The 16,235-nt window shown below is 39.2% G+C and overlaps 1 protein-coding gene across 1 annotated transcript in view; it reads left to right on the plus strand.

The window, feature by feature from the left end:
• Nucleotides 1-172: 172 nt before the first annotated feature.
• The window catches only part of OTOA (otoancorin), a 38,312-nt gene continuing 22,249 nt past the window's right edge, over nt 173-16,235 (plus strand). Inside the window, 14 exon segments of the mRNA XM_061367610.1 lie at nt 173-3,195; nt 3,485-3,513; nt 3,606-3,636; nt 3,730-3,757; nt 4,657-4,744; nt 6,181-6,312; nt 7,387-7,622; nt 7,841-7,944; nt 10,744-10,850; nt 11,301-11,440; nt 13,953-14,076; nt 14,462-14,677; nt 15,206-15,373; nt 15,685-15,825. Of these exon segments, the coding sequence (XP_061223594.1) occupies nt 3,117-3,195; nt 3,485-3,513; nt 3,606-3,636; nt 3,730-3,757; nt 4,657-4,744; nt 6,181-6,312; nt 7,387-7,622; nt 7,841-7,944; nt 10,744-10,850; nt 11,301-11,440; nt 13,953-14,076; nt 14,462-14,677; nt 15,206-15,373; nt 15,685-15,825 (1,623 nt within the window). The 5' untranslated portion in view covers nt 173-3,116.

A 16,235-nucleotide genomic window follows, 5' to 3' on the forward strand; every position in this document is an offset into this window, starting at 1 on the left:
TACCCTGGAGATTAACAAAACTATCTGTTCTGTAAAGGTGGCACTGGGTGTGTTGCATCGCAGGAAAAAGATGCTGTGCAAAGGCATGATTTAGTCAGAAACTTTCAGCACAAAGTTGGAACAACTTCATTCACAGAAACCGCAGCCCCCTTTCGCTGGGTGATCCCAGGTACAGTCAGTTTGTATTCCACTCCGAGGAGCCCAGGGCCACTTACCCATGCCTGGGGTAGGAGATGGGAGGAACAGGATGCTGGAAAGCACCAGCCTGACCCTGTGTTCCCCTCCCCTCCGCCCCCCAGCTTATTGAGCTCTCTGTCTCAGGAAGGGAAGCCTCCTCTTCTGCCTGCCTCTGAGCACCCCAGCAGAGGCTTCCCCCTCCAGTCTGGCGGAAGGTTGGGTGCTGCCATGCAGATACCTGAGGCTGCGAGGCGGTGCTGGCCCAGTCCCTGCCCCCTGCTCTCGGGGTCTGGCTGGAGCCGCCCAGCTCATTGCACTGCCGGCGCAGGGAAGGAGGTGCGCACAGCACAGGTAGGTGAAGTGCTGTGGGGTCCTGGCTCTCCCCAGGTACCCACCAGCTCACTTTTCTCTTCTACCTGGGTTTTATTTCCCTCTAGCACTTTCCAGCCTGAACCCCTTGAGGGTTCCATCACTGCGTATAGTGCTTTTTTCCAGAGGTGCTGGTAGCTTGGCTGCAAGGGGGAGGATGGGCATTGGCTGTGCAAGGACTTATCAGCAAGACTTCTGGTTATGAGGTTAGCTTTCTGGTTATCAAGCCTCAGATAAGGCAGCAGCTACATTGGAGTAAGTGATAAAATGTCTAGGATTTCTTTACATGGCAGAGCAGCTGTTCAGGGAGCAAGAGGAGAAGGCGGTCTGGGAGCTCCTCATAACTGGAGAGTCCTGCAAAGGTGACATCTCAGAGATCTGATCATAGCATGTGCTGCCATGGTGCAAGGAGCTATCTCTGGGGAAATACTGGATGTAATCTGCAAGAGATCCCCACAGCGTGATTTGGGCTTGTCTAAAAGCTGCAGTGAACTTCAGCAAACAGACTTGTTTCACTGCCAGAGGAACTGTTTCATCCCGCAGATTGCATTACCAAGCAGGGCTATTCTACAGCAGACTTCTTCTGCACCTGCCAGTTGTTCACTGAAGTTAGTCAGGATAAAAAAGCACTTTCTTAGCATTTAATCTCCTTATATGTTAATTTAGCATGCTTTAAGTAAAATATACTCCCTGATCAAAGTGAATGAATTAGAATAACCAAATCAAGATTGACATTTGTAGCATAGTTTAACCTATGCGAAGTAATCAAACCTTACTGCAAAATTAACAGGGCAAAGGCAGAAACAAACACAAGAAAGTTCATTGTCCGGGAAACCAGATACTTCTGAATGAGACACGTACTGTGGTGCTCCCAAAAGAATGGCTTAAAAGGGTTTCAGTGTGTGCAAGAACAGGACAGAGGTGATAGCTTCTTGAAGTCTTAATGTTTAAATTTTTCCCCATCTGTCAGTTTGAGTCACTCCTGTTTAAAGACTGAAGTTAAGTATTTGTGCTAGACTGAAGTATTGCTAGAGGCTGTTAAAAGGCGTTTTCACAAAAAAGTACCTTGCTGAAACATGAGATTAAACAATCCGTAAAAGGCGTTCATGTTTATCAGATGTTCAGATCTGTAACTCAAGCTGTGGCAGAGAACTTTTAATTAAAAAAGAGAATGGATCCAAATTCAACAGCAAAAGGAAATGCAGAAATTAGGTCTGTTCAGATATACTCTTAAAGGAAAGGGAGAGAACCCTAACAAAGTCATCTCAGTGTCAGAGTGCAGTTGGCCAACAGGGATCTCCATGTAATTTATTAAAACTGGGGACTAATCCCAGTGTAAGAAGCTGCAATCTGCAGAGCAGGGCATCATCTAATACCTCACAGTCACCAGTCTCATGGCTGGGCAGAGGGCCAGGCTGAGGGTGCAGAAACAGAAGATCCTCTCTGCAGTAAACTTAGTGCAGTGTGGATTGAAGCAGCTTGTGGTCCTCGGCGCTGTGGAGGGCATGTGGCTGCAGAAATACCTGCAGCAAGATCTGTTCAGTCTCTGCTTCCTTTCCATCCCATTGCGTTATTGCAATCTGCATTCTTATCCTTCAGGAACTAGACTGAAAGCGACAAATTCATTTCATGTAGGACAACTGTGAGACTATCAGTCTTTTCTGATGAGAATCAGACACACCTTGATGAAGAGCTCCAGGTATCCCGTTACTGCTCTTCCAGCTAATTTATCTTTCAATGATCTTTATAGCAGTGATAGCAAGAACTACTAAAACATGTATTTCCATAGAAACTATGTCCTAACTGATGGTGAAAAGTTTATCGTATGTTTGTGAGTAGAGCTTTTATCCATCTAAATAAAGTGGCATGGTCTTGAACTCCAACTTTCCCATATGTGTCACTTTCCCTTTGCTTCAGAAGGGCATAAGGATATTGCCCTCTTTATAGAGTGGCAGCAGTAGGGAAGAGGAGCACTCGTTCACCTTCCATGCCTGGAGCGCCCTGCAATGCCATGCGGTGAGCAAGAGGGCTGGACCCTCCAGCCATTTGAGTTCAGAGACCTGCAAATGGAGGGTCCCAGACCTGGTCTGCAGTAATTGTGCAAGCAACTTAACAAGCTAGAGAAAGCTTAGGGTTTGTTTGGAGCTTGTTTACTATTTCTTTTTTCACTCCCCCAATTTCTTTATTTTATCTGAATTTAAAAGGATTTGTTCACTTTAACAAAACTGCATTTAAGTCATATGAAGTGTAAAGTGGGTTAGTAAGTAAACAGTGCCTCTAGGAAGGAAATTAAAAGAGCAGCTTGGTAAAAGGGAAATAAATCTGTTTGCACGTGCACACTTGACAGACTTGTATTTGCATGAAATGTATCTCTATCTTGGGAAAAGACGTAAATTAAAAACTTGGGAGCAAGCACTTTCAGATCATTCTGATCTCTATCTATACTCCATAGCTTAGTCTGTCTCTGGTTTATAGCTATGAAAGTTTTGTGTGAATATTGCCTTTTGACTGTTCTTTATGTTTTCCTTTTCAATTTAAATATCTTCTGATTTTAATAAGCACTAGAAGAAATGTCCAGACTTTTGAAGATATGTTTCTTATTGATGTCAGTGAATCATGCTGAGATTATACACAGTCGAAACACTGAAGGTAAGACCAGATCTCCTGTGTGAGGGATGTATTTCATGTGGATGGAAAAAGCTATGTGTAGTAAAATAGATGCAGTACTATTTAGTAACTAGGACAGTATTCTCTGCTCTCTTGACTTTGTGGAGCTCTGTCAGCAAAGAATTTAACCAAGATTGCTTATTATGTTGCCCTTTTTTTTCCACTGTTTTTATGTAAATACCTTTGGTCAAAACTGCATTCAATACTTATAAATAAATTAAATGTATATATATAGTTTTGATCACTGCAGTAACAGGATAATCTTTTACAGATTTGCCTCCATTATTACACAAAGCTGTGGTTAGTATTTTTATTTGATCTCTCTACTAACATTTTATATTATAATCTATAAATAATAATTTATTACATATATTTATGGTTTTTTTTCTTAGGAGGAAGTAATAACTGGGAAATATCTGAATGGTAATATACAAAATTGTTCCCACTTATACTTCTAAAAGGAATTAAAACTCAGTATCTCACCATAACTTTTTATGTTCCATTTTTCATGTGCAGCACTCCTTGATATACTTCATTTTCAAAGGTAATGTATTATTCTCACCATCTTGATCTTTTGGTATTATCTTGCACTTCAGGTATGATCTGTTTCATTTACATTCAAACTGAAACACTATGGATAGAATAAAATTGGCACGTATGATTACTTTGGTTTAGATCTCCTGCAAGGACTATTTCCTCTTAACAAGGGAAAAAGATGGTTTTCATGATGAAGCAAAAAACATACACAGAATGAGACTGAGAATAAACACTAGCTACAGTTTTCAAATGTTGTGACAATTAACTTTGTTCATATGTTTCAGAATGACTTCTTAAGAAAATCAGATGCAGTTCAAGCTTTCTGTCCACCTCCCTCTTTCAGTCCCACTCCATCCCCCATTTCTCCCACTTCCAGCTCCTGGTGACTTTTGAATTGTTTGCTAATTTTGTCTGAATTTGAAAGAGCACTATAAGCCTCAAAAGCAATTTCTACTCCTACATTCTTTGAGAAAATCAATGGCTGTGTAAAGAAGACACGCTGAAATTAATGACTCTGCTGAGGAAAAGGAAGCAGACATTAGTCACCGTACTTTCTTTCTAGAAGCAGATCAGAAGAGGTATAATGGGTGCCAGGAAGCACACCTATAGCTCCGGACTAGCCACAGCACAACTTGTCTCATGTCTGGAGATGGTACTAATGGCAGCACATTGGAATGTAGAGATCTTTGTGGGTGGTTGTGGCGGTAGATAAAATAACCTCATTCCCTTCTGTGTGTTTTCTTTGCATTAAATCAGTTGACTATTAGTATAGTTAGGCCAGAAAGCTAAATACTCATGTCATTATTGTATTAGTAGTAGTGGGGGTTTTTTTGTTTTGTATTGTGATCTGCTATTTTACATGTTATGTTACTTTGCTGGTATTTTTGGTCCTGTTTTCTGTTACAGTTCTAATGTCTGGACAGCAGATATGCTTACAAAAGTCATGGCATATTTTCATGCGCAGGAAGTTATGTTCACTCTTAGCAGCCTACAGGTTTGTGCCATTTAAAAATGTTATTTAAAAAAGCAACCTATCTCTGTAGCCAAAATTACCTTATCAGTAATAGAGGTAACTAACAGATCTACAGTGTAGCAGATAAGTATGAAATAGGAACAGGGGCTTTGGTTGTCTTTTTCTGCTAAGATTGCAGGGGTATGCAAGGCAGAAGTAATAGTAAGATTTTTTGCTTTTCCTCTGATAGAAAGCAGATGTTAGGAATTTTCAGATTCAGCTATTGTTTCTAAATTGTAAATGAGTGTATATACGTGCTCTTCTCCCCAGAATGGCAGGTTTCTCCCAGATTTTGACTGTGGAGGTAGTTTGCGCTGCTGTGGGTGGAATGAGAGGCTCCAGAACATCCTACAAAACCTTTTAAAGCTCCTCTGATCTGTTTCTGTAAATTGTCAGTGTGGAAGTGATGTAGGAAACAGTCATTGTTCTTCATCCCTGGCCATTATAATTAGCTATGAGCTGGTTTAAGTGGAGCTGTAGCCTGCTAATCAAAGCCTGAACCCCTCCATCCTCCCTACATGGGCACACACATGCCCTGATAAAGGTGTCAAATGTGTGCTCTCTGAGCCTAAGGCATTCCCAGAAGCCCACTGCCGTGTAGCTCCACAGCACTTGACCCATTTCCCAAGTTCCATTTCACTGTCACAGCTCAGCCAAAGCTACATGAGATTACCATGCCTTCTTCCCATTTGATTACGTTTATTAACAGTTTAATGCTCTAAGCACGCAGCAGGTACCTATCTGTGTTAATATTTGTTGGTTGCAATGCAAGCTAAGAAAAACCAACAAAGAACAGTTTCAACTCAAATTCCAAATGAAATAATTCTGTCAGGAATTAGAAGGGATTTTACTCCAGTCTGATGCTAATGAGCCTTCCAGTGTTTTCTGTTCCAGTGTTAGAATTCTGCTTAAATATTCAAAACAGGAATGAGGTTGTTACCTGGTAATGCAATTTGATGTGAGAGAATTTTTGCCTTACAGCCTGGTATAGACTTTTCCTTTCATCTAATTGCACATTTCCTTCCTTTTTTAAGTAAGAACTGTATGATTATTTTTTTTAATTATTTTTTTTAGCTCTTTAAACGTTTCATTTTCACAGCCCTGCTGTGTAAAGCAGGAAAGTATTACTATTCTTGATTTATGAAGTGAGAACCTGAGGCATCTGTGTTAAATGGTTCACTTTAGAGGACTTACTCATGCCACTTGGCTCAGTCTAAGAATAGGATTTTAAAACTACTGTCTTTCAGAATTACATTTATTTTGTTTACTGCTTGTGTTTATAGTTGTTCTAGTTGTTGACAACACAGCCAATACAGGAGCTAAACGCTTAACCCTCCTTAAGCAGAGATTTTAAGGGAGTAAAAGATGCCCCCTAGTATGAGTTTTATGTGTATTATGCATATTTTTCTATACTTCAGATGTCCATAGAAAGTTACCTGAAGAACCTTTTATACCAGCCTAGGCAGCTACTGTCTGAACTTCAACAGCTTGATCAGCAGCAGTTCCAAACTGCAATGAAGTATCTCTTCAACAGCAGAAAGGACCATCTTGTAAGTTACTCTGCACTTATGGAAAAGAAAAGCTGCTGTCAATGGTTCAAATAAATGGGCCAGGGCCAGACTTGGGGTATTGCAGTTGCTGAGTCGGCTTGGATTAGATTCCAGGGGCCTCACTCCTAAGGCTGGACTTACTTAATTCTTGTTGTTTAAAAGTCTGATGCCAAGTCCCAGTTGGATATATGGATTTTCTCTGCAATCAGTGGAGAGAAACACATCTTCAGGGAATGATTTACCTTAAAATAGTATCTACAGTAGGTAGGACCAGTTGTTCTCAGGGAGTATCTGCTTCTCTTCAGTGGCTAGAAAGAGAGCAGTAATGACTAAAGAAGATGAAATTATTTATCTTATTAATTAGTTATGTGAGCATGCAAGCAAATTGTTAGACAGTTTGGAGGAGAGGCAGTATAACATGATTCATTGCCTTTGTGATGTGTCCCTGTGTGACCCATCTTGAAAGTCTCGCTCAAAATCCGTGAGTGTCACCCAGGGACGATTAACCCTGCAGATGGAATCTCACTGCATTGGTGGGATCACAGCCTGGTGTGTGAGAGCACTTGGAATCTTCTCTGCTAGGAGGAAGGGCCTCCAGCATGGGTATCACTGAGGGTGGAGATTAATCTGGGAGACCTGTAGTGTGTTTCGCCAGGCACAAGGTGACTGCCCAGAACAAACAATGTATAATCCAGTGTTCAACATAATCAAATTAGTATTATTATGAAACATATTACTAAGCATAATAATTATTCAAACAAAAATAATAATGAGATAATACTCATTCAATTCTGACATTCTTTCATTTTCCAAGTAACTCATTCTTTTGTGAGAGCACACACTATAACTTCAGCCATTTGGATTATTTTTATGTTTTTCATTTTGATTTTGTCAAAAGATTCAAGCTGCTGTCTGGTCAATGCCAGAAACAAATTATTTGAAGGAATGCACTAAACAGTATTTTTCATGAGAACAGCACCATATTTTTTATAGAATGCTTTCTGTCAGGCCTCAAAATGAACAATATACTGAATTAATCATAGAGTTGTTCTATTAACCCTTTGTTGCTTGCAGGAAATGGGAAATACTATTCTTGATTGGGACAGAAATAGAGAGAGAATATTTCAAAGCCCAGGAGTAAACAGGACCTTGTTCCTTATAACACTGGATAAATGCTTTCTGGCTCTGAGTGCTCTAGACTGTGTGGATATCCTAAGCCAGGTTTTGCGTGTGTCCGTCGTGAACTATCTCCAACCTGATGTCATTGGGAACCTCCCAAACATTCTGCCAGAGGATGCTTTCAGAAACTTGTAAGCCATTTATTTTCCAGACACAATTAAAACTATGTAGTATTTGCTGGCTATATATACTTTTAAAAAGAGGTTACTATATGGTCTTAGTTTATTGTCCAGATACTGATTTCTGCTTATGTGTGGCTGTTTCTAAAAGCATTTGCCCGTGTTTGTGATTAAAAAAAACCCTAGATAGTTAACTCATTACTGAACTAACACGCCCTTGTATCACTTAGATCAGCAGTATTCAAGGACCTCTATGACAAAACCTCAGCAAATACGCAGAAAGCTCTGTATGGCTGGATGAAGCAGATTCTACAAAAGTCCTATAACATGAGTGGTATGTTATGTACAAAGTGTTTTCTACTTTCTTGTCATAAGAGAAAAAAAGTCAGCAAAAGACCTATCCATTGTATTGAATGGTTTCTCAAATTTAACACAGGCCTGTATAAGAGTAGCTGTCCTGAATATAGTAAACAATGTATTTGGTATTCACAGCAAATAGTTCTCTAAAGATACTTGCTCTTCATCTCTTGTGCACAGAGCTATACATAAAGTCTCTCTACTCAGGTCCTTTTTCTAAGACTTAAACAGGATACAGTTGTCAGGTACTCTGCACAGCTGTGTTGTTCACTTCTGAACTCTGATTTAGAGTAGAAAATTAGATCTGTCTCAGAATACATTAGCCAATGCACTGTTTAAAATACGACAAATGCAGGATGTTGTGAAAGTTGTATTGCACATGGTACTGACTCATTCAGAAAAGGGATGAGATGAAGACAAAGTTAATTAATTCTGATCTTATGCATTTTACCACATCTGTTTGCCTTGTTAATGTGTCTTAAACAAATGTGCCACAGCTGGAACAGCGCAAGACAGGCTCCATGAGGGGGCTGTTATGCAGCAGCAGCACTAATGTGTAAGAGCCAGTACTTGGGTTTCACTGAACATCCCAGCAGTGCTGTTGTGGGACTATTTTAGACTTTTAGATGTGTATGCTCTTCCTCTTTCCCTGGAAATCAAACGCAAAATGCCTGCTTCCCTCAGTACAGCTAAATTTGGTTCCTGGGGTTTTTGCTGTTTCAAAATAGCAGAGTAACCCATTAAGTCACAGAGAGGAACTTTCTGATGCTGCTAGGAGATGGTATCATTGCCAGTTCATTACTGGGGAAGCAAAGATGCAGAACTTGCCTCAGCAGTCCTGGGAAATCCCCACAGCACTGGACATATTGGGTTGTGTCTGAAACATTAGTGAAACCTTCATCTGTAAAAGGTCACCCAGCTCAGGAGGGACTGAGAGTTACCATGCCTTTCTTACGCCTTTATTGCTGCTTCAAATGCAAAGCAGTGCAGATAGAGTGAATACTCTCCTGAAGGAACTGTGTGATTGCCAGCTGGTTGTGGTTGTATGAGCTGCAGAACTCATCAGCCCTGAGCAGGCACAGCTGGACTGCTACCAGCATCCAGGTTGGCAAGTTTAAAGCTCACTCGAGTGTGTCTGCACACCACTCAGCACAGAGTGCAGGACAGCAGAGGAGACCTGCAATAGTCTGATTCATTCACTTTAACTTTTTACATGGATACCACTGGGATCACATGGGAAGGCAATCAGCCCTCTGCACAAGCAGCATCTTCCTCTCTGTAGTTCATCAGAAAAGAAACTTGAAAGAAGCCTCATATTTCTGGTGCTTACAGGGCTACCTTCCAGGCATTTTTGCTGGTTTTGGAGGCAGAGGGCTCATCACCCTGTCTCTGTTGTGCAGAATGCAGAGGGCTTCCCCATCATGCTGCATCTCCCCACTGTGCCAGGCAGTCTCTGCAGCTGGATCACTGGGCTGGCAGGAGATGACGTGTCTTAAGAGTCAAACCTTTTAAGAAACTGTTTTGTCACTCAGTTACCGCTTTTTGTATATTAAACCTACAGGGGTGTTCAGAGGTGAAGCATGCTAGTAGCCTTGCAAAACCAGGAGACAGTAACTGTTGAATTTTGTACCTTATTTTAAAATTAATTAAAATTAATTTTAAAATTAAAAAGTAATTATAAAATTCATTAAAAAACAGGGATGGCTGTTAACTGTGGTTGGTAACTGTAGGTTTGTTCTACTAAAGGCCACAGTTAACATCCTTAAACTGTGCTAGTTTTGCTTAACTTTTCTATCATACCTTTCAACTCTCTTAATGTTCCTGGTAATGGGAGGTAATTGCATTTAAAACTGGAGGCATGCCAGGTCTGTTGGGAGCATCATCTTGTCTCAGCTAAGACACTTACTTAGATCTGTGTTTAAAAAAAAAAAAAATCACTTTCTAAATGGGGTCTTTCAGCTTCTGATATTTATAGGCTGGTTTTTGTAGCCATTTAATACCAGAACTCTTCAAAGTGCACCGATTTTTATTTTAGCAGAGTTGTATCAGCACTGCTAAGGAATGTGTTCAGAGGTGTCACATGCTGAGCCATCCCGATTCTGACACCTTGGAGAAAACATTGTCTTTGTGGCTCAGAGTGCCCACCTAGTCCACATATACTTTTTTCTCAGGGTTATTTGGATCTTTATTTCATTTTCAGTCCTTGAGAGAATATTACTGAATGAATGACATTTTTTAACTGTTATGTGGTATTCTGTATTTTCTGCCAACCTATTTCCATATAGGTGTATGAATGATTTTTCATTTTCTCCATTACTGCTATTGCCTATTGATGAAATAAGTGGGATCATCAGTAATAATACATAAGATGTATAAAGTGTTTCAACTTATCATGCCTTCCTGGTGTTCTTAATTGATATATTGTTTAGAAAAATGGAATTTTAAAAATGCTGCTCCATATTTAATACTAGTGGTTTCATTTTTTCTGCCCCATACTTTATCCGTTTTGTACTTTGACAACATAAACCCTTAATGGCTTTCATAGGAGAAAATTTGAGACATTGGAACCAGTATTTAATTTAAATTCAAAAATGTAAGGGCTTCTAAAAATGTGGTGCTAAAATCTAGCTAATGAAGGGAACCTGACTCTGCTGAGGAGTTTTCTGATTTGCAGATTTCTTTTTATTATTTACCAATAATAATATATTGGGTACAATGTATTTGAAAAATAATTACTTTCTTAACATTGTAGTGAGTATTTATTTGTATGAAACAGAGTTCAATGAATCAACTTCTTGGGTCAGTGCAGAAAGCTTATGGATTTTGGGAAGATACATGGTCCATCTCCCACTGGAAGAAATTCTGAAAATTAGTCTCAATGAAGTAAGTAATAAAACATGGTTGGTTATATCATTGTCAAGTGATGTCAGCTACAAACAGTATGAACACTGGTGTAAATTTAAGCATGAGAAAAGTTTATATAATTTAGTTATTTAAATATAAAGAGAATCCAAATTCATTGCCACGCAAATATTCTTCCATTTCTGGAATTTGAAAGTGCCTATCATTAATATGTAATTATTTATCTGGATCAGGCTTCTGTGACTTGTACTGAGAGATACAGAGGGACTAGTGATGAAGACCTGCACGTAATTTGACAGTTTGACAGAGACTTTCTCACTCAGCTTTGCTTTCAAAAATACTGCATTATCCAAATGTAGCTTCTTCCTTTCTCTGTTACATGAATGAAGACAATTAATTTAGTGTGTCAAACATTTTATTGGATGTACTTTTTTCATAATCCTGACTCATAATTTTGTTTGTACTGGTAAGATAAGACTATTCATAAGCTATGACAATGCAACAAAGCAGTTGGACACAGTGTATGATATCACACCAGAGCTCGCACAAGGCTTCCTGGAAAGAATAAACTCATCAGGATTTGATATGAGAAACACTTCAACTATCTACAGGCAAGATTGCTTTTCCTTTTCTTTTATGGCTCTGTATGGAGACAATGAATAAGTAAGGAGGAGAGAGAGGAGCAATAAGTAGATGATGAAACTGTTGATGTGGCATAGCTTTTTCCTTCCAGCAGAAAAATCTAGGCTGAAATCCAACCCTGTTTAGCAACAGTGAAGAATTGCTGCTTTATGAAAATTTGGCAGTGTGCCTAATTAGCTAATGCTTTGTCTCCTGCTTCACAGTGAGGAGTTGTCTGTAGTATTCATAGGAGGACAACAGCAGTATCTGGAGGACCCAATCAGAGTTCCATCACATTATACAGTACAGCAATAAAATAATTTGGGATGGAGGGATGTGAGTTCACTTGGCTGTTTGAATCACAGAAGATGGAGGTGTTTTGTGGAAATCATGTTACAGTTAAGATTGAAGGAGGAAATCTTAGTTCATGCCAGCCAGGACTGCAGGTGCATTTTAAATTAGATGGGTGTCACCAGAAAGGTTGCAAAGTGAAGAGATCTAAAGCCTGTCCTGAAGGGTAGAGATGAGCCATGTTTAAATGAATGTAACTGTTATGTGTCTAAGCAGGAAACTGGATTTTCAGGGCTGTCAAATCAGCACTGAACTTATTTTAACAATAACAAAACCCCAAAATAAACTGCTCTTACTCATAAATACGCAGTGAGTGTGAGCTATCTGTGAGGAAGTGCTGTACTCCACATTTGCATTTATGCTGTTCTATCAGGGGAATGTATTTAGTCCCAAGACACCACTGTCTGTGAAGTTATTTGTAGTCTCCTTGGGGGATACCTTGGAGTTTTAAACTAATGGAGAATATGCTTTATGGCTTCAGAGCTCCTATCATTATTGCAATGTAATTCACGCACTTCCATGAAATACTGCTGGTTGTCGGAGGTGTGAGCGAGAGAAGAATTATGCCCACACTCTAAATTCCAATGTCAGAAATCTTAAAGATCATTCTACCACTCACAAGAGGTGCCACGTTCTCACAGATGAGAGAAATGTCGTGCTCCATAATCCTTAATATATTCCATTTTTACAACACACTTATTTTATATTACTCATTTTAACCATACTGATGATTTAAATGCACTTTTACTTTAAAGAAGTAGTATTATTCATTGCTGCTAGTCCCAGAGGAGATGAAGAGCTCTTGGAGGCTATGCAATAGTGCATCAGAAGGTAATTATTTCTTATAAAAATGCTGTTATAGATTTTTTTTTGATTTGTATGTTAGTTTGATGATGTCGCATGAATTCTGATGGGCTGCTGAAGCAGTGTTTTATTATATTGCTGAGCAGGTTGTTGTTGAGGGACTAAAGGAACTAAAAGCTAAGCCTTTCTGCAGAATTTTACTTAGCTTGTGATAGTGCTGCAGCATTGTCCACTGTTGATTTAGTTCACATCTGGACATTATTGCCTAGACTCTGCCTATACCTGCATTACTGAACTGCTAAAGAACAGAGACCACAGCAGGAAAGCTGGGCTTTGGCCATGTCTTTATAGGTTCTAGTTCTGAGTAAATTCTGAAAGCAAAGGCTAAGATTTTTCAGGGACATAGGGATTGATTTAGGCTTCCTACAAATGAATTCATCACCATCACTATGAAATTTTAAGTCCAGAGAAAGAGATACACACTTCAGACCTCTTTCTTTGCAGGGGTGCAGGTAATGGCAGTAAATAAGCAGCAGGCCTAAGTCGGAAGGTCACCTACAGTAGATGCTTACCCTTGGTGGCATGACTACTTCTCTCCACCAAGTATGGCTGTGGTTGTGTATTACAGAGGATAATGGAAATGCTAACTTAAATAATACAGCACTGATACTGTGAAGGAAAACAAGCTCCACATCTAGTTCATAATGCTGCCTTGCAAACTGCTGTGCTAGCACAACTGAGACAGTGACCCTCAGTGCAGATTCTCCAAACCAGTGTTGAATTGGACAGGTCTTCGTGCACTGGCCAGTTGCACTGGCCAGTCATATTTTTGATGTTTAACGCAGCAGGCTTTGTTTAAACATGAAGTGCTAGGGGCTCTCTAATGCTCTAGCTGCAACTCTGACACATGAATGAGTTATGTTGCATGTGAAATCCAAGCAGGATTTGGAGTTCAAAACATCCCATCAATCCAGGTAAGAACTCACCAAGCCACTTCTAGTGACTTACTAAATAGCCCTCCATCCCTTTCAAAGTGGAGATTACACTGCAAATTCTGCCAAGGGAAGGGGAAGCATTAGCTGGAAAAATCCAGCCATGGACTCCAGAACTAGGAAACTTAAATTTTTGACAGCACAAGTAATTTTAGGTAGAGTTCAGCTGAATACAGTGCATATGTCTCCCAGTTTCAGGCTATGTGGAGTTTTAAGGATTGCAGTTTAACGCACTGACGACAAACAGAAATGACTCAAGTTTTGAGCACAAGTAGGGTGTACCACACTGTATTTCAGTTTCCTGAGAGTGACACCTTTTATGTCAGAAGTTAGCTGAAGTATTTCTTCTATATAGGCTAGGTTTATTGGTTTGCTTTTATGATGACATGGAACAGACGGATGCAGCTGTGGCCCGGGCTCTACTTCATCAAATGATTAAGTGTAATCAACTGAGAGGTTTTCAGGCCGAGGTTCAGAAGGTGTGTACTGTACTTCTTCTTGCCTAATCTAATCTTGAAAAGAGGGGAGAAGGGACTTTATTCTTGAATATAGAAGGAAAAGAGTGAAAAATTACTGGCATGTCAAAGATAAGTAGAAATAGTTCTTGAGCATATACTGCAAAGAATAAAAGTCCTTCCTTTTTTTAAACACTGCTCATTCTTTTTTTTCATTCTGTTTCCTCCTGTTCCATATTCCTTTCATAACTGTGGTTCTATTTTTAATTTTTATGAAGTGTGGTCACTAAATGGTTGCCAATGCCTATTCCAGAACCTCTGTTTAAATGTTTGGGTGATAACAGAAATTGGTTCTTGAAAATCTTTTATTCCCCATCTGCTTTTTTGTTTGTTTATTTGCTTGCTTTAGCTCAAATCTCAACTCCTGGACATTGCCATGCAAAACCAGACATTGAATGATATCCTTGGATCTCTGTCAGATGCTGTAGTTGGACTAACTTCAAGTCAGCTGGAATCTTTGTCACCTGAAGCGGTGCATAATGCTATTGCAACATTAAACCAAGTATCTGGGTGGACAAAAAGCCAAGTTATGATTTTATCCAGTAAATATCTCTCTTATGAAAAGGTACCTCTGATAACAGCTTTCCTACCTTTTATTTTTGAAAGTGAAATGGCTTTTTCTCAACAGTAACTGTAGATCTTGAAAAGTTTAGTACTGTTAGTGGTGTGAAAAATTTGTTTAAATCAAATTAAATTAAAACATCCAAGAGTGTACCTGCCAGAGTAATTCTCTAGTAACAGAGAGAATTACTATTTGTATTTGGCAGTTGTATATAGTGTTTTGTCTCCGTCACTACCCTAAGCAGAATTTGCATGAGCAGAGATCCCAAGCTATATATTCAAATATGCTGTGATGGAAGGAGTCAGGGTCCTCTCTGAAATGTCAAAAAAAGGACTGTCTGGGAAAATTGTTGTGTTTGTTCCCTGGACAGATTTGTCTGAATTGGAAGAAATATAAGAAAAGTGCATCCTCAGGCAAGAAATGTTTCAAGCATTCAACAATAATAGTTTTGATTTATTAACTTTTGCTTTAAAATATATCTATCTGCTGTTCACTAGCCAGAAAACTTTGTTTGTGTTCTTATCTCTGCAGGTTTTATCATTTTATAATGTTAGTCAAATGGGCGCATTGGTAACTGGTATCAGTACCCAGTCATTCTACAGCATGAACCCCAAAGAGCTTTCTCACATTATTCGAGGCACAACATCCCAATACTTACCTGACTTATCACCTGCACAGCAACAAGGGATCCTCAGGAAGGTGATTATAAACTTGACAGTGCAGCAGGTTCTCAGTGCACATGAGCACAATAATTAGAAACGCAGGGCATGATTTAAAATGTTGTCACCAAGATACGTGTTTTAGCTCAATGGTTAATATTTCTAATGTATTTTTCTGAACACCAAATATATTTTGAAGGCTCTCTCTTGCTTAGTTCCATGATGTTTTTAATTCTAGCATGTTTTACTTTTATCCTCTTAAGAGAAATATTACACAGAATAGAAAGGACAAATCCTGTAAGTCTAAGCATCCGTTCTGAAATGCCATGTATTATCTGTTATTCTTTTTAGATAGCTGCATCAGGAGATTTTTCTTCATCAGTCAAAGATATACCAGGAGCTTTCTTTAAAGAAATATCTCTTCCTGCTTTATGGAAGCAGACTGGGTATAATTCTTCAATGATGAAAGAAAAAGAACTAAGAAGAAGCCAGGTAAAAATGATTATGCAGTTCCCATTTCAATGCAGTTTAGTATGATAGAAGAATAGAAGTGTTGTAACACATATGTGTTCAAGGACATTGGGAAAAGGAAGGAACTGTCCTATATATATATCTATATATATATATATCTATCTATCTTGATGTAAACAACCAGAGGTCATTTAAAACCTAAGCAGCAATTATGAGACAATGCTATGGAAAGGAAAGGATTAATATGCTGAGTTTAAATGTCTTCAAGATTCTGCCACATGCATTTTCTCTTTCCAGTACTCTATACTAGACATTTGCGTGTACAGTCAGCCCTTTGACTGTCCAGAAAGATGAAAGGTTGAACCAAATGATCTCCAGAGGTCACTTCAAACCTAAATTATTCAGTGTTTGTGTGCCATGGACACCATCTT

The sequence above is a fragment of the Neopsephotus bourkii genome, unplaced genomic scaffold (genome assembly GCF_033783945.1).
Source record: "Neopsephotus bourkii isolate Nb327-2 ecotype Australia unplaced genomic scaffold, CSIRO-AGI_Nbou_v1 NB_126, whole genome shotgun sequence".
Lineage (NCBI taxonomy): Eukaryota > Metazoa > Chordata > Aves > Psittaciformes > Psittacidae > Neopsephotus > Neopsephotus bourkii.